Source organism: Haliotis rubra, unplaced genomic scaffold (genome assembly GCF_003918875.1).
Source record: "Haliotis rubra isolate DU_JTF1 unplaced genomic scaffold, ASM391887v1 Scf800, whole genome shotgun sequence".
Lineage (NCBI taxonomy): Eukaryota > Metazoa > Mollusca > Gastropoda > Lepetellida > Haliotidae > Haliotis > Haliotis rubra.
The window spans coordinates 399,205-422,837 of record NW_025767525.1 but is presented as its reverse complement, the minus strand read 5'-3'; the positions used below and the strand labels follow the sequence as shown (position 1 = coordinate 422,837).

The window sequence follows — 23,633 nt, the reverse complement described above, 5'->3', positions numbered from 1 at the left end:
GGCTTTCCTCGACTGCGGACCTGTGTTCCACCAGGGGCTTTAACCTAAAACATACAGTGCTAAACGTTTCAGGTCCCACGGGCTACTGCCTGTCACACCCATGCCAGAACGGCGGCTCTTGCCTCCATTCCAAGTCTGAAAACAAGTTCATGTGCGTGTGTCCATCGGGCGTCCAGGGAGATACCTGCGAAAACCCTGAAGACAAAGGTGAGTTGTTGAACATTACAGGAATGCAACTCAAACATGGCCACTGGTTGCGTTTTGTGAAAAAATTATGGGCGTTATCAAGGGAAAAGTAATTGAGACAGCTCCCATCCATCCACCCACCTACCAATCCACCCATTCATACACCAATCCATCTACTGCCGGGACGGTTAGATAAAGCCAGTCATAAAAATGGAATGTAAGTACTTCCCAGGCGTCCAGACAATTTCTTTCTTCTGTTGCGATTCGGTGTTGACTATTGTTTGACAACGATTAAGGCCACACAGTTGAAAACCACACGAAAACCGTAAATGACATAAAAACAGGTCCCATAGGACCTTTCCTTTAGGACCTGTTATAGGACCTTTCCTAAAGGACCCGTTATAGGACCTTTCTTATAGGACCTGTTATAAGACCTGTATTAGGACCTTTCCTATAGGACCTGTTATAGGACCTTTCTTATAGGACCTGTTATAAGACCTGTTATAGGACCTTTCCTATAGGACCTGTTATAGGACCTGTTAGGTTACAGCGATATAATAATTTCCTTGTATCCGACGTTATGTGTTAAGTATCAGATCACCATTAACTATCCAGAGGATGCGAAACGGTGAAGAGTATATGCATTCTCATTGTGAGATATCTTGTGACGTACCAAGTTAAATTTTGAAATGCTTCACAGTTATGTTTTTTTGCTTTTTTAAAATGCAAGGATGGAAATGAGTAAAACTAGTAGAAAAACAAGTATATCTTAACCCAGAACTGCAGGAGAGACATAATCCATGTATGTCCCCCAGTCAGAGTGATCGATTGTTTTCCACCACACTCAGCAATATTGCAGCTATATGGCCGCGTTCTGTAAATAATCGTGTCTGGACCAGACAATCCAGTTATCATCAGCATGATCACCGATCTGCGCAACTGGGATACGATGACATGTGTCAACCCAGTCTGCGGGCCTGACATTCCGATGCCGTTTGTCGCCTGTCGCAAGCATGGGTTACTGAAGGCCAATTGTAACCCGGATCTTCTCCAGTCAGATCACCCACAGATAAAACCTTAGGCCCTGAAGCCAAGTGGTATGTGTGTTGAATGTGAGATCCCGACCTTTCGATTCCATGCAGCGATACCAAATCTTTGAATATCTCTGCGATATTGTGTTTTGAAAACAAACTTAAAATAAAGGCAAAATAATCAACAACTATTTGCTAAAAGTTAAAGACTTGAAAAGAATATATTGGGTTTCAAACAATTTCAAGTTACACTGGTCGAACACAAGTCCATCTGTGGTGTACAGATGGTTGGTGAATCTGTGTGCTGTAAAATAATATCTAGAATTAATTTCAAATTATCATTAAATATTAAAACCGATAAAGCCGGAGAATAACCAGTCTCCATTTTCCTCCGAGGCGTAAAAAAGAAAGTATAGGAATGAATCATACGTTACAAGAAACAATAGGTTTTCATTCGTACGTCAGAGATACGAACATCTGAAGACGTTAATGTGCCTACATTGATGTGAGAGAGTAACTGTAACGACGCTTTTAGAATATTCAATCAATATCACGGCGGGGACACTAGAAACATGCTTTACACATTGTCCCCATGTGGGGACTCGAACGCGGGTCTTCGGCTTGACTATCGAAAGTTTTTTTGACTAAGCTACCCCACCACCCCTTACAGAGAAGACGTATGGTCAGTCATCACTGTGGATACATTTCATTGTTAGATAGGCCGTCCCACTACCCCTTAACAAAACACGTTTTCATTAATATGTTGTCAAATCTGCGTTAAAGGGCCCTGTTCATCAATGCCATGTCAGAACGGGGGCACCTGCATCAACAGCCCGAACGGAGACGCCTTCATCTGCCAGTGTACCAGGCTGTTTGGTGGGCAGACCTGCCAGATTAGTAAGTAGATAACTGTCCTTCTGTCCATGTGTTCATCTGTCCATGTGTCCATCTATCCATCTATCATCTGTCCATCTGCCTTCTGTTCATCTGTCCATCTATCATCTGCCTTCTGTTCATCTATCCATCTATCATCTGTCCATGTGTCATCTGTTCATCTATCCATCTATCATCTGTCAATCTGCCTTCTGTTCATCTATCCATCTATCGTCTGTCCATGTGTCATCTGTTCATCTATTTCATCTATCCATCTATCATCTGTCAATCTGCCTTCTGTTCATCTATCCATCTATCGTCTGTCCATGTGTCATCTGTTCATCTATCCATCTATCATCTGTCCATCTGCCTTCTGTTCATCTATCCATCTATCATCTGTCCATCTGCCTTCTGTTCATCTATCCATCTATCATCTGTCCATCTGCCTTCTGTTCATCTATCCATCTATCGTCTGTCCATGTGTCATCTGTTCATCTATCCATCTATCATCTGTCCATGTGTCATCTGTTCATCTATCCATCTGTCCATCTATCATCTGCCTTCTGTTCATCTATCGATATATCATCTGTCCATGTGTCATCTGTTCATCTATCCATCTATCATCTGTCCATCTGCCTTCTGTTCATCTATCCATCTATCGTCTGTCCATGTGTCATCTGTTCATCTATCCATCTATCATCTGTCCATCTGCCTTCTGTTCATCTATCCATCTATCATCTGTCCATCTGCCTTCTGTTCATCTATCCATCTATCATCTGTCCATGTGTCATCTGTTCATCTGTCCATTTATCATCTGTCCATCTATCCATCTGTCATTAGTTCATCTGTCCATCTGTTCATCTGTTAATCTGTGCATACCTCCAGTATCTCCAGAAAGGTGTCAATCGTTTCAGAGTCAAACCGTTTATCTACCGATTCTTTGATTTTGACCCAAAGTGGCGCAAATGTATATTTTTAACTCATCTTCATTGGGAATTATAAATATGTCCTACAACTAACTCATCTTGTATAATATTCAAACACTGACTGAGATCGTCACGATGCCTCTGAATGCAAACGACTGTGTATATCCTAACATTGACAGGACATTTAAGATGTATTCGGCCACCAGCTCTTGTGTACATGCTAGCACTAGCAGCTGTTGTGTACATGCTAGCACTAGCGGAATATGTCCTTGATGTATAACCCACCATACTGGTCATGTTACTAAGCTCAGACAGATGCCACTAGTGTGTGTACTAACATACACTGGACATGTTAGGATGTATCCTTCCACTTACTCTGGTAGTCTATATCCTAACACCGTTTGTTGCAGGCATTTGTTCTGCAAAAGTAAACGAATGTGGATTCTGTGTGGGAGGGTCGACCGGAGTTCCCGAAAACCAAGGTATCAACAAATGTGGCGGTTGCGTGGGTGACCCCGACGCTAAAAAGCCTGACTGCAACGGCGTGTGTGGAGGATCAGCTGTTAGACATGCAGTCTGTGGGACTTGTTACAGTAAGTGTCGTGTCCATGACTTGCTGTTCGACATATGGTTAGACACGTCATATGACGAAACATTTCAATTCAACAAATGTCCAATCCAAGAAGCTACAGTTAACCATGACATCGGTGTGAGATGTTACGGTAAAGACGTGACATGTGTGAGGTGTTACGGTAAAGACGTGACATGTGTGAGATGTTACGGAAAAGTCATGAGATGTGAGAGATGTTACGGAAAAGTCATGAGATGTGAGAGATGTTACGGTAAAGACGTGACATGTGTGAGATGTTACGGTAAAGACGTGACATGTGTGAGATGTTACGGTAAAGACGTGACATGTGTGAGATGTTACGGAAAAGTCATGAGATGTGAGAGATGTTACGGTAAAGACGTGACATATGAGAGATGTTACGGTAAAGACGTGACATGTGTGTGAGATGTTACGGAAAAGTCATGAGATGTGAGAGATGTTACGGTAAAGACGTGACATATGAGAGATGTTAGGGTAAAGACGTGGCATGTGTGAGATGTTACGGAAAAGACGTGGCATGTGTGAGATGTTACGGTAAAGACGTGACATATGAGAGATGTTACGGTAAAGACGTGACATATGAGAGATGTTACGGTAAAGACGTGACATGTGTGTGAGATGTTATGGAGAAGGCATGACATGTGTGAGATGTTATGGTAAAGTCATGAAATATGGTTGAGATGTTACGGTAAAGTCATGACATGTGTGTGAGATGTTACAGTAAAGTCATGACGTGTGTGAGATGTTACGGTAAAGTCATGCCATGTGTGAGATGTTACGGTAAAGTCATGACATGTGTGAGATGTTATGGTAAAGTCATGAAATATGGTTGAGATGTTACGGTAAAGTCATGACATGTGTGTGAGATGTTACAGTAAAGTCGTGACGTGTGTGAGATGTTACGGTAAAGTCATGCCATGTGTGAGATGTTACGGTAAAGTCATGACATGTGTTAGATGTTATGGTAAAGTCATGACATATGGTTGAGATGTTACGGTAAAGACGTGACATGTGTGTGAAATGTTATGGTAAAGTCATGACATTTGTGAGATGTTACGGTAGAGACGTGACATGTGTGAGATGTTACAGTATAGTCATGACATGTGTGTGAGATGTTACGGTAAAGACGTGACATGTGTGTGAGATGTTACGGTAAAGTCATGACATGTGTGAGATGTTACAGTAAAGTCATGACATGTATGAGATGTTATAAAGTTATGTGTAAAGTCATGACATGATGTGAGATGATATGTGTTAGATGTTAAGGTAAAGTCATGACATGTGTGAGATGTTACGGTAAAGTCATGACATGTGTTAGATGTTGTGAGTACGGTAAAGTCATGACATGTGTGAGATGTTACAGTAAAGCATGACATGTATGAGATGTTACAGTAAAGTCATGACATGTGTGAGATGTTACGGTAAAGTCATGACATGTGTTAGTTGTTCTGGTACAGTCATGACATATGGTTGAGATGTTACGGTAAAGTCATGACATATGGTTGAGATATTACGGTAAAGACGTGTCATGTGTGTGAAATGTTATGGTAAAGTCATGACATGTGTGAGATGTTATGGTAAAGTCATGACATTTGTGAGATGTTACAGTAAAGTCATGACATGTGTGAGACGTTACGGTAAAGTCATGACATGTATGAGATGTTACGGTAAAGTCATGACATGTGTGAGATGTTACGGTAGAGTCATGACATGTGTGAGATGTTACGGTAAAGTCATGACATGTGTGAGATGTTACAGTAAAGTCATGACATGTGTGAGATGTTACGGTAAAGTCATGACATGTGTGAGATGTTACGGTAAAGTCATGACATGTATGAGATGTTATGGTAAAGACGTGTCATGTGTGTGAAATGTTATGGTAAAGTCATGACATTTGTGAGATGTTACGGTAAAGTCATGACATGTGTGAGATGTTACGGTAAAGTCATGACATTTGTGTAAGATGTTACGGTAAAGACGTGACATGTGTATGAGTTGCTGTGGTAAATTTGAAGACCTTGTTGCGTGCATCAAGCTGCCACTTGAGATGGCATCAGATGGATTTTAGTAGCAATTAAATTACATTTGTGACGTCATTCCATTGTCTGTTCGCTCCAATACTTTTCGGGAATGGAGCGATGTGTACCAGTTTCAAAATAAAACCTTCATTTTGTCATTTTGACATTTAATTTTGATAACAGAAATATTCCCAATACTTCGAATGTAATTTAAGTAGGGTAATGTCCGAGTAACTCTCCATTCCTTAAAAATAATGGAGCCGAGGCCCCCCAAAAATATGGAGCCGAGGCCCCCTCCGGGGCCTCGGCTCCATTATTTTTAAGGAATGGAGAGTTACTCGGACATTACCCTCTACATATGCTCTGTGCGTAGTGTGGAATAATCTGCCACACAGGGCAACAGTTAGAGTCTTTACTGTTTCGTAATATACACATGCAGTTGGTGATGGAGTAGCGTCTCGGCCTGTTTCGTCGAGTGCAACCTCTTACTTTTACAGTTTATTTCGGCATCCATTTGATTCGAGTGAATGCACGGAATAACACTACATTTACAAACTGTTATTAACAATATAGTTTAGATGTTTCCACTCAGATCGGAGATAATTATCCCCCTTGTTTTTACACATCACAGACGGAGACACGGGTAAATCTGAAGATGACGTGTACGACTGCGGCAGGTGCGTGGACAGCATCCCAGTGCGAGACTGTGCCAAGATGTGCATAAGAAAAGGTTAGATATTTACATGTTTTCCTGTGTTAGTTTGCGGCGAAAAACACTAAAAGATGATAGTTATCACACGTCCAGGGATCTCAATCTGAACTAAACGACAATGCAAATTGAACGTAAATGAGTGAGTGAGTGAGTGGGTTTGGGTGAGTGAGTTCAGTTTTACTCCGCTTTTAGCAATATTACAACAATATCACGGCGGGGTCATATAAATTAAATGATGGTGATGCATTTATTTGTTCAGCTTGCAGATCATTAATCGAACTTCATTACACAAGAAGCTATTTGTCACGTGACATTGTTTGTTTTGTTGAAAAATCACACGTTACTATTTCTTTAACAAATAAACAAATTATAAAAAATAAATCTTGAACGTATACCTACATGTGTCATCAGGTGTTCGAGCTGCCTTCAGGAACAAATGTGGGGTGTGTGTTAGTGGACAAACGAACGTGCGCAGCAGTGAGGGGATGGATGTGTGCCGTGTGTGTGGCGGTGACGGCTCCAGCTGCAAGGACTGTGACGGCGTCCCGAACGGGTGAGTCCATCCGGCAGTCGGAGAAACGATAAATATGAGGCTTGGGAAGCATTCAGTGGATCATGCGATAATGGATAACAAGTGTGCAGTGTTTTCTTGAGCGAATTGCACTTTGTCAACAATTCTTTACACTCTCATCAGCCAAACTCCTTAACGACCAACCCCCAAGATATCACGTTTTCTGAACAATGCCCGAAACCTCTCATCCCCCCCCCCCCCTCCCCTCCCCAGTCCTTATGTTTTAGCCAATTACCGATGACACCTGCAGAGAGTCTCGGATGTGCATAAAATGTCTATAAATGTCTGTGTCGATAGTTCTAGATACTTGTATACATACTCACTCATTCACCTGACGAAGGGGCAAGGAAAAGCCCAGAAACGTTGTGTATATAATAAAGAAGAAGTTGACATCCATAATATTTAATCTTATACTTGTATACATGCATATTTTACTCCCAGCCCATCCAAACTTGATTCCTGCGGTGTTTGTAACGGCGCGAACGACTGCATCAAGGTGAAGAAAGTCAGCCCCGACATAGTTTTGCATGAAAGCACAGAGGTAAGGACTTCAGTTAGACATGGGTGGTGGCGAGTGTAGAGTGGGAGCTGACCCTACAGATACGAATCAATATTGACAAAAAGAACGACATTGTCTTCTATAGGATGCTGTTGTGTCCTAAACATTCTACTTCTGCATCTTAAAAATATTTGTTATATCTGGTAAAATGGAATATTGCTGAGTGCGACTTAAAACTAAACTCACTCACTATATCTGTATGAAGGAAATGTTGAAATGCTAATACGGGTTAAAAACGTGATGTAATGAAACTATGACAGGATCACGGCTTGGATGTTTCTCCTTCAGTCTCTGGCTGTTGAAGGGGTTGGGTTTACTGGTGACAGCTCTGAACTCGTCTTGAGAACCAGCCCGACTGACGCTGGATCAGCACTGACTGTAGTGACAAGAAACGGAAGTCAGATCATGACGAGTGTCCCCGCTGGACTAGCTGCAGGTATGGGAAACTATAATAGTTGTCTATACAGAGGTATAGAGACACTAATCTCGCTGTTTGTATGGGGGACTCAGATAGTTGTCTATACAGAGGTATAGAGACACTAATCTCGCTGTATGTATGGGGGACTCAGATAGTTGTCTACACAGAGGTATAGAGACACTAATCTCGCTGTATGTATGGGGGACTCAGATAGTTGTCTATACAGAGGTATAGAGACACTAATCTCGCTGTATGTATGGGGGACTCAGATAGTTGTCTATACCTCTGTATAGAGACACTAATCTCGCTGTATGTATGGGGGACTCAGATAGTTGTCTATACAGAGGTATAGAGACACTAATCTCGCTGTATGTATGGGGGACTCAGATAGTTGTCTATACCTCTGTATAGAGACACTAATCTCGCTGTATGTATGGGGGACTCAGACAGTTGTCTATACCTCTGTATAGAGACACTAATCTCGCTGTATGTATGGGGACTCAGATAGTTGTCTATACCTCTGTATAGAGACACTAATCTCGCTGTATGTATGGGGGACTCAGATAGTTGTCTATACCTCTGTATAGAGACACTAATCTCGCTGTATGTATGGGGGACTCAGATAGTTGTCTATACCTCTGTATAGAGACACTAATCTCGCTGTATGTATGGGGGACTCAGATAGTTGTCTATACCTCTGTATAGAGACACTAATCTCGCTGTATGTATGGGGGACTCAGATAGTTGTCTATACCTCTGTATAGAGACACTAATCTCGCTGTATGTATGGGGGACTCAGATAGTTGTCTATACCTCTGTATAGAGACACTAATCTCGCTGTATGTATGGGGGACTCAGATAGTTGTCTATACCTCTGTATAGAGACACTAATCTCGCTGTATGTATGGGGGACTCAGATAGTTGTCTATACCTCTGTATAGAGACACTAATCTCGCTGTATGTATGGGGACTCAGATAGTTGTCTATACCTCTGTATAGAGACACTAATCTCGCTGTATGTATGGGGGACTCAGATAGTTGTCTATACCTCTGTATAGAGACACTAATCTCGCTGTATGTATGGGGGACTCAGATAGTTGTCTATACCTCTGTATAGAGACACTAATCTCGCTGTATGTATGGGGGACTCAGATAGTTGTCTATACCTCTGTATAGAGACACTAATCTCGCTGTATGTATGGGGGACTCAGATAGTTGTCTATACCTCTGTATAGAGACACTAATCTCGCTGTATGTATGGGGGACTCAGATAGTTGTCTATACCTCTGTATAGAGACACTAATCTCGCTGTATGTATGGGGACTCAGATAGTTGTCTATACCTCTGTATAGAGACACTAATCTCGCTGTATGTATGGGGGACTCAGATAGTTGTCTATACCTCTGTATAGAGACACTAATCTCGCTGTATGTATGGGGGACTCAGATAGTTGTCTATACAGAGGTATAGAGACACTAATCTCGCTGTATGTATGGGGGACTCAGATAGTTGTCTATACCTCTGTATAGAGACACTAATCTCGCTGTATGTATGGGGGACTCAGATAGTTGTCTATACAGAGGTATAGAGACACTAATCTCGCTGTATGTATGGGGGACTCAGATAGTTGTCTATACCTCTGTATAGAGACACTAATCTCGCTGTATGTATGGGGGACTCAGATAGTTGTCTATACAGAGGTATAGAGACACTAATCTCGCTGTATGTATGGGAGACTCAGATAGTTGTCTATACCTCTGTATAGAGACACTAATCTCGCTGTATGTATGGGGGACTCAGATAGTTGTCTATACCTCTGTATAGAGACACTAATCTCGCTGTATGTATGGGGGACTCAGATAGTTGTCTATACCTCTGTATAGAGACACTAATCTCGCTGTACGTATGGGGGACTCAGATAGTTGTCTATACCTCTGTATAGAGACACTAATCTCGCTGTATGTATGGGGGACTCAGATAGTTGTCTATACAGAGGTATAGAGACACTAATCTCGCTATATGTATGGGGGACTCAGATAGTTGTCTATACCTCTGTATAGAGACACTAATCTCGCTGTATGTATGGGGGACTCAGATAGTTGTCTATACCTCTGTATAGAGACACTAATCTCGCTGTATGTATGGGAAACTATAATAGTTGTCTATACAGAGGTATAGAGACACTAATCTCGCTGTATGTATGGGGGGACTCAGATAGTTGTCTATACCTCTGTATAGAGACACTAATCTCGCTGTATGTATGGGGGACTCAGATAGTTGTCTATACAGAGGTATAGAGACACTAATCTCGCTGTATGTATGGGAGACTCAGACAGTTGTCTATACCTCTGTATAGAGACACTAATCTCGCTGTATGTATGGGGGACTCAGATAGTTGTCTATACCTCTGTATAGAGACACTAATCTCGCTGTATGTATGGGGGAGTCAGATAGTTGTCTATACAGAGGTATAGAGACACTAATCTCGCTGTATGTATGGGGGACTCAGATAGTTGTCTATACAGAGGCTGAGAGACACTAATCTCGCTGTATGTATGGGGGACTCAGACAGTTGTCTATACAGAGGCTGAGAGACATTATTATCGCTGCAGGTGTGGGAAACAAAGACAGTTGTCTATACAGAGGTACAGAATGGCTGCTACGTCTATCACGTTCAATACAAATGTTTCATGGATTTTAAGAATGGGTGTAATTAATGAGAGACGGTATATATCTTCTATTCTCAGGAACATATAGCATCCATTACCGGGGCACGGCCACATCTCCCTGGTCCGGCTCTGATGCATCTCTCCACGTCGTTGATGCTGATGGTGAGTTGCTGGAAGATGTAAATGGCGGCTGACTGCCGTAGCTTTTAAACGGAGACGCCATTCAGGGAGATACATGGACTAAATGTATGACCTGACTCTACCTACACGATGAAGCACGTCTTTACAGATTTATATTTCGCAGAATGAAAAAAAAATAACCATATATAATATGAAAGAAGTCGGAAATGATATTAATTTTACCTGCAGTTTGGTGAAATGAAATATACACAGCATCTCGGACTGACACGTTGTATCGTTTTACGAGTAAGGGGCATGGAGTTATGTCCCTTTGTATACTCAATGTTATTACTGTAGTTTTCTACAATGGACATTTTGTATTCTGTACAGCTGTTGTGATCCAATCAGCATCTCCAAGTACCTTCACCCTGGAGAAAGGAGGGAAGACTGAAATTAATCTCACTGGAACTGGATTCCCATCAGTCCCCCTGTACTGTCTGTATCAAGGTGTGTATAGTGCCTACCTGTACTGTCTGTATCAAGGTGTGTTAGTGCCTACCTGTACTGTCTGTATCAAGGTGTGTATAGTGCCTACCTGTACTGTCTGTATCAACGTGTGTATAGAGCCTACCTGTAGGGTCTGTATCAAGGTGTGCATAGTGCCTACCTGTACTGGTTGTATGAAGACGTGTATAGTGCCCCCTGTACTGTCTGTATAAAGGTGTGTATAGTGCCCCCTGTACTGTCTGTATCAAGGTGTGTATAGTGCCTACCTGTACTGTCTGTATCAAGGTGTGTATAGAGCCCCCTGTACTGTCTGTAATCAAGGTGTGTATAGAGTCCCCTGTACTTTCTGTATCAAGGTGTGTATAGTGCCCCCCTGTAGGGTCTGTATCAAGGTGTGTATAATATCTTCTGTAGGGTCTGTATCAAGGTGTATATAGTGCCCCCTGTAGGGTCTGTTTCAAGGTGTTTATAGTGCCTACCTGCACTGTCTGTATCAAGGTGTGTATAGAACCCCCTGTAGTATCTGTATCAAGGTGTGTATAGTGCCACCTGTAGGGTTTGTATCAAGGTGTGTATAGTGCCTACCTGTACTGTCTGTATCAAGGTGTGTATAGAGCCCCCTGTAGTATCTGTATCAAGGTGTGTGTACTGCCACCCTGTAGGGTCTGTATCAAGGTGTGTAGTGACCCCTGTAGGGTCTGTATCAAGGTGTGTATAGTGCCTACCTGTACTGTCTGCATCAAGGTGTGTGTACTGCCCCCATGTACTGTCTGTATCAATGTGCAGGGGGGCACCTTGATACAGACAGTGCCTACCTGTACTGTCTGTATCAAGGTGTGTATAGTGCCTACCTGTACTGTCTGTATCAAGGTGTGTATATTGCCTACGTGTACAGTCTGTATCAAGGTGTATATAGTGCCTACCTGTACTGTCTGTATCAAGGTGTGTATAGTGCCTACCTGTACTGTCTGTATCAAGGTGTGTATACTGCCTACGTGTACAGTCTGTATCAAGGTGTATATAGCGCCTACCTGTACTGTCTGTATCAAGGTGTGTATAGTTCCTACCTGTACTGTCAGTATCAAGGTGTGTATAGTTCCTACCTGTACTGTCTGTATCAAGGTGTGTATAGTGCCTACCTGTACTGTCTGTATCAAGGTGTGTATAGAGCCCCCTGTACTGTCTGTAATCAAGGTGTGTATAGAGCCCCCTGTACTTTCTGTATCAAGGTGTGTATAGTGCCCCCCTGTAGGGTCTGTATCAAGGTGTGTATAATATCCTCTGTAGGGTCTGTATCAAGGTGTATATAGTGCCCTTTGTACTGTTTGTATCAAGGTGTGTATAGTGCCCCCTGTAGGGTCTGTTTCAAGGTGTTTATAGTGCCTACCTGCACTGTCTGTATCAAGATGTGTATAGAACCCCCTGTAGTATCTGTATCAAGGTGTGTATAGTGCCCCCTGTAGGGTCTGTTTCAAGGTGTTTATAGTGCCTACCTGCACTGTCTGTATCAAGGTGTGTATAGAACCCCCTGTAGTATCTGTATCAAGGTGTGTATACTGCCTACCTGTACTGTCTGTATCAAGGTGTGTATAGAGCCCCCTGTAGTATCTGTATCAAGGTGTGTGTACTGCCACCCTGTAGGGTCTGTATCAAGGTGTGTAGTGACCCCTGTAGGGTCTGTATCAAGGTGTGTATAGTGCCTACCTGTACTGTCTGCATCAAGGTGTGTGTACTGCCCCCATGCACTGTCTGTATCAATGTGCAGGGGGGCACCTTGATACAGACAGTGCCTACCTGTACTGTCTGTATCAAGGTGTGTATAGTGCCCACTTTAGGTTCCATATCAAAGTATCTATATTGCCTACGTGTACAGTCTGTATCAAGGTGTATATAGTGCCTACCTGTACTGTCTGTATCAAGGTGTGTATAGTGCCTACCTGTACTGTCTGTATCAAGGTGTGTATATTGCCTACGTGTACAGTCTTTATCAAGGTGTATATAGTGCCTACCTGTACTGTCTGTATCAAGGTGTGTATACTGCCTACGTGTACAGTCTGTATCAAGGTGTATATAGCGCCTACCTGTACTGTCTGTATCAAGGTGTGTATAGTTCCTACCTGTACTGTCTGTATCAAGGTGTGTATAGTGCCTACCTGTACTGTCTGTATCAAGGTGTGTATAGTTCCTACCTGTACTGTCTGTATCAAGGTGTGTGTACTGCCCCCCTGCACTGTCTGTTTCAAGGTGTGTATAGAGCCCCCCTGTAGGGTCTGTGTCAAGGTGTGTATTGTGCCCCCCTATACTCCCTGTATCAAGGTGTGTATAGTGCCTACCTGTACTGTCTGTATCGAGGTATGTATAGTGTCTACCTGTTCTGTCTGTATCAAGGTGTGTATAGTGCCCCCTGTACTGTCTGTATCGAGGTATGTATAGTGTCTACCTGTACTGTCTGTATCAAGGTGTGTATTGTGCCCCCTGTACTGTCAGTATCAAGGTGTGTATAGTGTCTACCTGTTCTGTCTGTATCAAGGTGTGTATAGTGTCTACCTTTTCTGTCTGTATCAAGGTGTGTATAGTGTCTACCTGTTCTGTCTGCATCAAGGTGTGTATAGTGCCCCCTGTACTGCCTGTATCATGGTCTGTATAGAGCCCCCTTTAGGGTTTGTATGAAGGTGTATAGAGTGCCCTGTGTACTCTCTGTATCAAAGTGTGTATAGAGACCCCTGTACTGTCTGTATCAGTGTGTGTACAGAGCCCCCTGTAGTGTCTGTATCAAGGTGTGTATAGAGCCCCCTGTAGTGTCTGTATCAAGGTGTGTATAGTGCCTACCATTTCTGTCTGTATCAAGGTGTGTATAGTGCCCCCTGTACTGTCAGTATCAAGGTGTGTATAGTGCCCCCTGTACTGTCAGTATCAAGGTGTGTATAGTGCCCCCTGTACTCCCTGTATCGAGGTATGTATAGTGTCTACCTGTTCTGTCTGTATCAAGGTGTGTATTGTGCCCCCTGTACTGTCAGTATCAAGGTGTGTATAGTGCCCCCTGTACTCCCTGTATCGAGGTATGTATAGTGTCTACCTGTTCTGTCTGTATCAAGGTGTGTATAGTGTCTACCTGTTCTGTCTGTATCAAGGTGTGTATAGTGTCTACCTGTTCTGTCTGCATCAAGGTGTGTATAGTGCCCCCTGTACTGCCTGTATCAAGGTGTGTATAGTGCCCCCTGTACTGCCTGTATCAAGGTCTGTATAGAGCCCCCTTTAGGGTTTGTATGAAGGTGTATAGAGTGCCCTGTGTACTCTCTGTATCAAAGTGTGTATAGAGACCCCTGTACTGTCTGTATCAAGGTGTGTACAGAGCCCCCTGTACTCTCTGTATCAAGGTGTGTATAGAGCCCCCTGTACTGTCTGTATCAAGGTGTGTATAGAGCCCCCTGTAGTGTCTGTATCAAGGTGTGTATAGTGCCTACCATTTCTGTCTGTATCAAGGTGTGTATAGTGCCCCCTGTACTGCCTGTATCAAGGTGTGTATAGTGCCCCCTGTACTGTCTGTATCAAGGTGTGTATAGTGCTCACCTGTACTGTCAGTATCAAGGTGTGTTTAAAGCCCCCTGTACTGTCTGTATCAAGGTGTGTATAGTGCCCCCTGTACTGTCTGTATCAAGGTGTGTATAGAGCCCCCTGTATTGTCTGTATTAAGGTGTGTATAGTACCCACTGTAGGTTCTGTATCAAGGTGTGTATAGTACCTACCTGTATTACCTGTATCAAGGTGTGTATAGCGTCTACCTGTATCACCTGTACCAAGGTGTGTATAGTGCCAACCTGTATCACCTGTATCAAGGTGAGCATAGTGCCAACCTGTACTACCTGTATCAAGGTGCGAATAGTGCTCTCCTGTATCACCTGTATCAAGGTGTGTATGACGTCTACCTGTATCACCTGTAACAAGGTGAGCATAGTTCCAACCTGTATTACCTGTATCAAGGTGTGTATGACGTCTACCTGTATCACCTGTATCAAGGTGAGCATAGTTCCAACCTGTATTACCTGTATCAAGGTGTGTATGACGTCTACCTGTATCACCTGTATCAAGGTATGTATAGTGCCAACCTGTATCACCTGTATCAAGGTATGTATAGTGCCAACCTGTATCACCTGTATCAAGGTGTGTATGACGTCTACCTGTATCACCTGTATCAAGGTATGTATAGTGCCAACCTGTATTACCTGTATCAAGGTGCGAATAGTGCTCTCCTGTATCACCTGCATCAAGGTGTGTATGACGTCTACCTGTATTACCTGTATCAAGGTGTGTATGACGTCTACCTGTATTACCTGTATCAAGGTGTGTATGACGTCTACCTGTATCACCTGTATCAAGGTATGTATAGTGCCAACCTGTATTACCTGTATCAAGGTGCGAATAGTGCTCTCCTGTATCACCTGCATCAAGGTGTGTATAGTACACATTGTTACCCTCCAGGTCCCGGAGCCAAATACAGCAAGCTGTCAAGAGCGGGTGGTACAGGCAACGAGAGGAACTGTGTCATCCTTCACCCCCGGCAGGGAAGGGAGGTCAACATCTCCCTGTCAGTCGACGGCGACACCGCTCTGGGAATGTCCGTGTCAGTGTCCGCAACATCCCCTGCCCCTGTGTGCAAGGTGGGCTACAACAAACCAGGTACGTTTAATCGGTATCCCCGGTATTTTGGTTTCAAATATATATTGTACTCAAGAATTTTATGGATCATGAATATTGTTTTATAGAACCTTCGTAAAATTGTCTCAAAATGTTCAGGATTCATAATTTTAGTATTTTAGTACTAGGGGTGGGTATTGCAGAGAATTTTCATATTGCGATATATTGCGATGCGGAAGCATATATATTACGATATGTATTGCAATATATTGCAAGGATTATTTTTTTAACAAAACTACTTATAATCGATTTAATGCTTGATTATAAAGCAAAAACACAACAAAATCACTATGATTGATTAACTTTTTATAAAAACTTTTAATCATGACAAAATTAAAATATAAGTAACATTTGGCACTAATGAAACAGGGAAAGAACAATTCAAAAAACGGAAATATCCGAAGATTTCCGAGTGTTACGAAGTTTACCGAATGCATGTCAAAATACCGGTTTTCGATCAGTGTATCGCAATACGTATCGTTTTCATGTCTGAACCGGTAAACCGGTTATATTGCGCAGCCCTATTCAGTACATTCAGTTTCTAAACAATCATTACATAAAGATATCTAGGTAGGGTAGATTTAACCGTTGCTTAGCTGATTTCAAATTTTTAAATTTATAAATTTTTTGCATTCTATGTTGTTCTGTATTGTAGGTGATGGGATTTGTCTGGCATGCAACGTTCCTATCTCCACCACCCATATCAAATCAGCGGCGGACATCTTCACTGACGTCTCAGCTCTCGGTAAATCAGTGGAGATGAAACGTCCAGGCAATCCTGCCAAGCGGATCTGCTTCTACAGGGTGGACCTCACAGCAGCAGGTGGGTGTCTTATGGGTGTCCTGACACAGATTTTAAGTGTCTTGTGTTCGTCTTGAGAGTGAGCGTGTGTGTTTTGTGGGCGTTTGCGGAATTGTACACGCCTCGCTCAGAGGTATTCCAAATTTGCAACGACGGCCTGTAAACAAGCGAGTCTGGACCAGTCAATCTAGTGATCGATCTGAGTAATCAACCAGCTAGACCACCTGATTCTGATGGTAACCCCTTACGACAATTATGGGTTGCCGAAGACTAACTTGAACCTGTATCTTAACGATGCAAATGACTTACAACACGTACTCCTGGCGGTGGCAAACCGATCTTCAGTTCCTTAGGTGCAATATGTGGTGAAATTGCTGGAATATTGCTAAAAATGGCGTTAAGCCCATCTCGACCCCTACCCTCTCAAACAGACATCCCGTGGGAGAGAATGGGAAACATCTGTACCATTTGCATGTAATGCGTTTTAAGTGACTTGTCAAAAGGTAAAGGTGAGGTATAATATGTAAACTGAGTGTATCCGACGATCAACTGTCAGCATGGCGTGGCCGTTGTAAAGAAATCTGACTGGGATATGCGATTGGGCAGGTTTAGTCTTGGGTTTTGCTGTTGGAATGTCCAGTTTTTTGGCTGGGCGCTCTTTCTGTTATCCCTGCAAGTTTTCGGGATAGTATATGTGTGTTTGGGTGCCGGGTGCCGGGTGATTTGCGGTGTGGTGGGATGGGACTACCCACCTGAATGTAAAGATCTTTTCTGATATGATATAACTTGAAGATTGCTAAACTCGTCAGTCACTGACTCTTAGAAAGTAGTCATATGTAACACGAAGCACATTGCACGCTCCCATGGCCTCAATCAAATGCATAAGGGATCAACCTCCAATACGAACTAGAATTTGCATTTAGCTAAGAAAATGTATTCCTCAAGACAACGTATGTTACATTCTCTAATGCTTTCTATTGCAGACACCGTGGTAACACTGAAAAACGGAGTTGTTGTCGCTGCTGGTGATAATGGTGTCGCTGCAGCTGGCAGTCTCACCATCTCGGCTGCGTCTGATCCCCCGAAGCCTGACGGCGAGATGGAGGGACCGTCGACAGTGGGTGCTTGTCAAGATATACACCTTCGCCATAAGAACACCGGCCAGGGCAGAAGAGGTCAACCCCTCACCTACTCACACACCGTGGAACCAAGTGACGGGATTGACATCGGTAAGTGTTGCCTGACGTCATCTTGTGTCATACTTCTGGCCCTGGCCCTGGTCTGGTCCAGACTCTATTATTTACATACCACTGCCATATAGCTGACATATTGTTGCAAACGTTTGCCATGGCTTAACAAATGGCGTTGCCAGACCAATCGTCTAGTGTTCTTATGAATCTGGTATTGGAATGGAATCAAGGGTTTAAACATCCATGACAACTGAATTTCATTCTTCAACATATTTCCGACTCGCTGTAGTAAAACTAAAACGTCGAAAACCAATTCACTCACTCACTCACTCTTTCAGATGGTGCGGGCACCGGGGACATACGACTCCGTAATACCCAGCCAGGACAGACCTACAAGGTGTCTCAGACAGTCTGCAACCAGGCTGGCCATTGCAGCTCCTCCGTCCGAGTCATCACCAAGAAGTCTACACCAGCCCCAGAACTGGAAATTCCGGACTCCCTCTTGACGGTGCGCCGGGGGTCTGAGTAAGTGGTCTTTAATAGCTATAAAACCAACTCTCTCAAAAATATTCGCACACTTACTGGCTAACGTTTTCTTGGTTATGGAACCAATTGGTGGTCTTACATCGGACAAAATGGCTGGTAATGATAACACAGAGTTTATTACTAACAATATAGCGACAAAACTTATTTTGTACTGTAGTAGTATAGGAATGATAGTCCGAGATCAATTCACCCCAAAGCCTTAATTATGTTTAATCAATGATGAATAAACGAGCGTGATCGACTGAGACGTTCATTGATATGCATAATCATCATTGATATAAACAGCAAAATGTCTGCTGTGGTCGCAATCCCACAAGGGAGAAAGAAATAGTAGATAGATGTGATGCACAAGCTTCCTCCCTCGTGGGATTGCATCCAACTGCGTACTCTCGACGAGAGCCGCCCGTTCTAGATAACCTTACTATCGAAAGTTTCGACAAATTTGCAAGGAAATCATAGAGGCCAGATGGGATACGAACTCACAATCGCACAGTTGCGCGGCTGCACTAAGCAAGCTGTATTTTCCCCAGCAGTTTAGCTGACTGAGCCAACGAAGCTCCTGTGGTATAAGGCATTGCTTTTCCTGGTCTATCCTGCGAGCGAGAGGTCAGAGTTCCCAGGTATGTAAAAATAGAGCGAGCTAGCTGACTGCTAGCTTGGCTATGTTATGTTGATCTCGGCAGAACAGTTTAATACGAATCTCCTATGATCACTTTGGTTTTGGAAAGGAATGCTTGTCTGCCTTGTTCTATGAGCTTTTCTTCTCCTGTTCGTCGATGTCATTCGTCTTGCGGACACTCTTGTTTATTTCTGTGGTATTTGGCGAGTTCTGCTAACACCAGACGGAGCTCTTCCTCCGTGATCTTGCTGTCGGCGAGCGCTGTTGATATGTGATCATCGATCATGTTTAGCTTGGCTTCGGTTAGAACCCCGATCTCGTCGCGCTTCAGCGCTTTACGTTGCAGCCGACGTGAAATGAATTTTAAAGCTATTCCCACCAGCTCCGATACCCCGGATGCTATTTCTAACCCGAGGGGTGCGGCTATGATGGATGATAATAAACCGACGCTGTCAAGCACCGAGTCCCATGCTGGTTGCTACGAGCGTGGTGTCTATGCCATCGATGGCATTCACTGCTATGTGATACTTTTTATAAAATCCTAGTCGCATGTCATGTTTTTGTTCAAGTTGATGTTTGATCTCGCTTATTTGTTGCAAATGAAATCCGTTCACGGTTTCGAGTGTTTGGTCCACTTCATCCATGGCTGGATACAATCCCAGCTTGAATCTATAATATAAGTTAGGAAATAATATTTTAATTGTTTTTCCGTCAATCTTTGACTGATAAGGTTTAGATCTTCGTACACGTAAACAGTTGGGAAATGAATGGACTTGTTCATTTCTATAACACGAACTCCGTCTAGGCTTGCTAAGGGTGATGATCCCCGTCTTACGATGATACGCAACGTTGGTGTTTGTGTCTGTCGTTCCAGCTTATTGTCGACTGGAGCTAACATGTTGCCCGTGTGACCTGATATTCTCAATACTCGTATGTTATTATCTCTTACACTGAAAGATGTGAGAATGATCCTGAAAGATGTGAGAATGATCCTGAAAGATGTGAGAATGATCCTGTTGTTCGCAATTTCGGAGCTGTAACCATTTTTTAAAGATATGTAGGGTGAAGTGAGGGTGATGTCGATCAAACAGTCGGGTTCTTTGAAGTCTGCAACTGACACTCGCTCGTACACGTTGTTTTTAACATGCAAGGTGTACAAGGTGTTTTCCTCTCCGGGCAGATCGAATCCCTCCGCGTCTCGGAGATCGGCTAACGTAACGTTGGGTCGGTGGTTCATCGTATCTATATATAAATTCCGAAATAGTTTCCAATTGGTATTCGGATAATTTCTCGGACGTGCAATTCAAACCAATGAGATGTATGTTGTCGGGTAGGAATGAGCGATATCGTGTCTTCCACGGTCACAGTGACTCCCTGCAGACTGGTATAGGCATTCACGTTCACCCGCACGTAAACGGAGCAAATGTGGTATTGTTGTTCTTTGGCCCACCGGAGTTTGATCCCTTTAACCATTTCGATGAAGTCACGCGATGATGACAGTGGTTCGCCAAGGAAGACTTGGATGACCTGCGTGGAATTCGCCGGCAGATTTTCCAGGATGTCGATCACGCTGTTGAATTCCGACACCATCTGCAGCCCCACGTTTTGCATCCTGGGTTTACTCAATAGCATGTGGGCTATTTTTTGTGACAGTGTGCTGACGATCATGCTGACATCTTTGCATCAGGTCGTAAGTCACGAGCAGCGTTCAGTTGTTCACGACTTTTGTTAGATAGTGATCTTTGTTGTGCGCGAAAACGTGGAGAGTCCAATCGATTTGACATGGCACGAGTACCCATTTGTTGTAGTCGGTGAAGATGGGAGTGTACTGGTTGTTTCGGGCGACGACCGTGGTCTTGACGTCTTCCAGGTCGAATAGCTGACCGCCGAACGCTAGGGACATTGTCCATTTGTACCGCACGTTGTTGAGCGCAAGAACAGCCACCTAGGCAATTTCATTGATACTAAATCGATGAAATTGCCTAGGTGGCTGTTGTTGTTGCTGCCGGATGCACCAGCCATAGACGGCACTTTGTAAATTTTGTTTTTAAGTTGCAAGCCGTACAGTTTGGCGTTGATTCCGGGTTCATTAAATCCGGCATGTCCCCGAGGTTGGAGATCACTACGTTGACACAATTTCTCAATCGCATGGTTGTTCGGGGACCTTGAGCGTCGGTCATTATTGTATGTGCAGCGTCGCGCTGAGATATCCTATACTTACGGGATTATGTTTTATATCTAAAACTGATATTCTCAATTCCGTGATTGTACCTCATGACTAAACCGATTCAGTTCTGTCGTCGTTGTACGTTTCCGTTTTCACCAGTGCCTGCACGGCTTCATGTGACCCGACCTGCTGGAATTCCGCCGGGAAGATTGCCGCAGCATGGGACAGACGGCCGTCCGAATCGTCATGCCCGATGAAAACGACAACATCTTAAAATTCGTCAACCACAAAAATCAAACGCCCGTGCCCTACGTCATGTACACCGACTTCGAAGACCTATATGACACCGTCGCTCCATCCCCGGAAAGAAGTTTCACTTACAAAACGCAAGAACACGAAACCTGCGGGTTCGGGTACGTGGTCGTTCGATGCGACGGGAAAACGAACGCTCCCGTGGTGTACAGAGGTCACGACGCAGCCGAAAAATTGCTCACATGTTTGAAACACGAAGAGAAAATCATCAGGAAAAAGTTGTACACCATCATCCCCATGCACATAACCCAAGACGACTGGCGAGCTCACAACAACAGCACTCACTGCCACGTGTGCAACAAACTCCTGTGCAGTGATTCCGTGAGAGATCATTGCCACGTCACCAAGTACATAGGTGCTGCTCACAATACGTGCAACTTGAAGCTTAAAATCAATACCAAAATCATCAAAATCCCCGTCGTGTTTCACAATCTTCGCAGTTACACTTGATCATGCAGGCAATCGCGAAGGTCGACGGTAACCTAACGTGAATCCCCAACAACATGGAAAAATACATAATTATCCTTCTCGTTAGACGGTCTGAAATTTATAGACAGCGTTCAGGCCCTGCTTTCATCTCTAGACGATCTAGTGAACGCCAACGACCCGGACGACTTCGACATCACCAATCGATGCACCGACGCCGAGACTTGACCTCTGCTGCTGAGGAAGGGCGTCTACCCCTATGAATACATGGACGGGTGGTCCAGGTTCGACGAGACGCGATTACCTCCCATCGACCGCTTTTACAGCACTTTGACCAACTCGGCCATCACCACAGACGATTAGAGCACGCCCCCAACGTGTGGGGCAGACTGGGCTGCAAGAATTTGGGCAACTACCACGACCTGTACTTGAAAACCGACGTGCTGCTGCTAGCCGATGTGTTTGAGATATTCAGAAAAACGTGCTTGAAACAGAATGGCGTAGACCCTGAATGGCATTTTTCCTTCCCGGTCTCTCTTGGGATGCATTGTTTGAAAAAGACCAGTGTGGAACTGAAACTATTCACCAGTTACAACATGCAGCTGTTCATAGAGAAAGGCTTGCGAAGCTGGATTTCCATGGCTGTCAAACGGTACGCGAAGGCCAACAACAAGTACGTGGAAGATCACGACCCGAGCAAACCAACCAAACACATTCTTTATCTCAACGCAAACAATCTTTACGGCTGGGCCATGAGTCAGTATCTACCCGACGGGGGATTCGAATGGGTCTCGTCCGATATCGACGTTGATAGCATCGCGCCAGATTCGAACAAAGGCTACAGACTCGAAGTGGACTTAGACTATCCAACGAAATTACACGAATTGCACAACAGCTAACTGCTCGCTCTCGAGCGATTAACGGTGAACCCGGAATGGATGTCTGAATATCAACAAACATTGCTGGGAAAACATAAGCTGGCTAACGTCGAAGAACTTGTACCAAACTTTTGCAGCTGTACTTGTCGTTGGGAATGAAACTCACAGGGTGCTCGAATTCGATCTAAGTCCTTGGATGGAGCCTTACATCAGAATGAACACGGACTTATGAAAGCTGGCCACCATCGATTTTCAAAAGACTCTGTACAAGCTCATGAACAACTTAGTGTTCGGTAAAACCTATGGATAATTTGAACGCGTGAACGTTATATTAGTCAGATCAAATGAGGAGGAAAGACTCAGGAAACTGATAGCCAGCCCGGCATTCAACCGAAGCAAAATATTCGATCACGATTTGGCAGGGCTGCACATGAACAAAAGCCACATCAAATTCAACCGGCCCGTTTACGGGGATGAGCATCCTCGACTTATCGAAACACTTGATGTACGACTTTTATTACAACGAGATCAAGAAGCGGTACGGCGACAAATGTGAAGTGCTGTACACGGACATGGATTCCCTGCTGATGGAAATTCACACTGAAGACGTGTACGAGGACAATGAAGGACGAATGTGTGGGCACAGCGATCGCAGAATACATCGGCTTTAGACCTAAAATGTATTCCATCAAGAAAGCAGACAACGAAATCAGAAAGGCGAAATGCGTGAAAAAATATGTCGAAAAAACATATCAAGCACGCCAGATTGAAGGAAGCCCTCTTCAAAACCTGCATGTT

At 43.7% G+C, this 23,633-nt stretch overlaps 1 protein-coding gene across 1 annotated transcript in view; it reads left to right on the top strand.

Moving 5' to 3' along the window:
- The window catches only part of LOC124261612, a 76,113-nt gene that overhangs the window by 30,996 nt on the left and 21,484 nt on the right, over nt 1–23,633 (top strand). Inside the window, exons 12-24 of the mRNA XM_046695952.1 lie at nt 73–207; nt 2,001–2,114; nt 3,427–3,609; nt 6,276–6,374; nt 6,768–6,909; nt 7,369–7,468; nt 7,775–7,922; nt 10,652–10,735; nt 11,084–11,200; nt 15,680–15,877; nt 16,551–16,718; nt 17,681–17,926; nt 18,226–18,412. Coding sequence (XP_046551908.1) covers nt 73–207; nt 2,001–2,114; nt 3,427–3,609; nt 6,276–6,374; nt 6,768–6,909; nt 7,369–7,468; nt 7,775–7,922; nt 10,652–10,735; nt 11,084–11,200; nt 15,680–15,877; nt 16,551–16,718; nt 17,681–17,926; nt 18,226–18,412 — 1,921 coding nt within the window. The remainder of the gene's footprint in view (nt 1–72; nt 208–2,000; nt 2,115–3,426; nt 3,610–6,275; nt 6,375–6,767; nt 6,910–7,368; nt 7,469–7,774; nt 7,923–10,651; nt 10,736–11,083; nt 11,201–15,679; nt 15,878–16,550; nt 16,719–17,680; nt 17,927–18,225; nt 18,413–23,633) is intronic.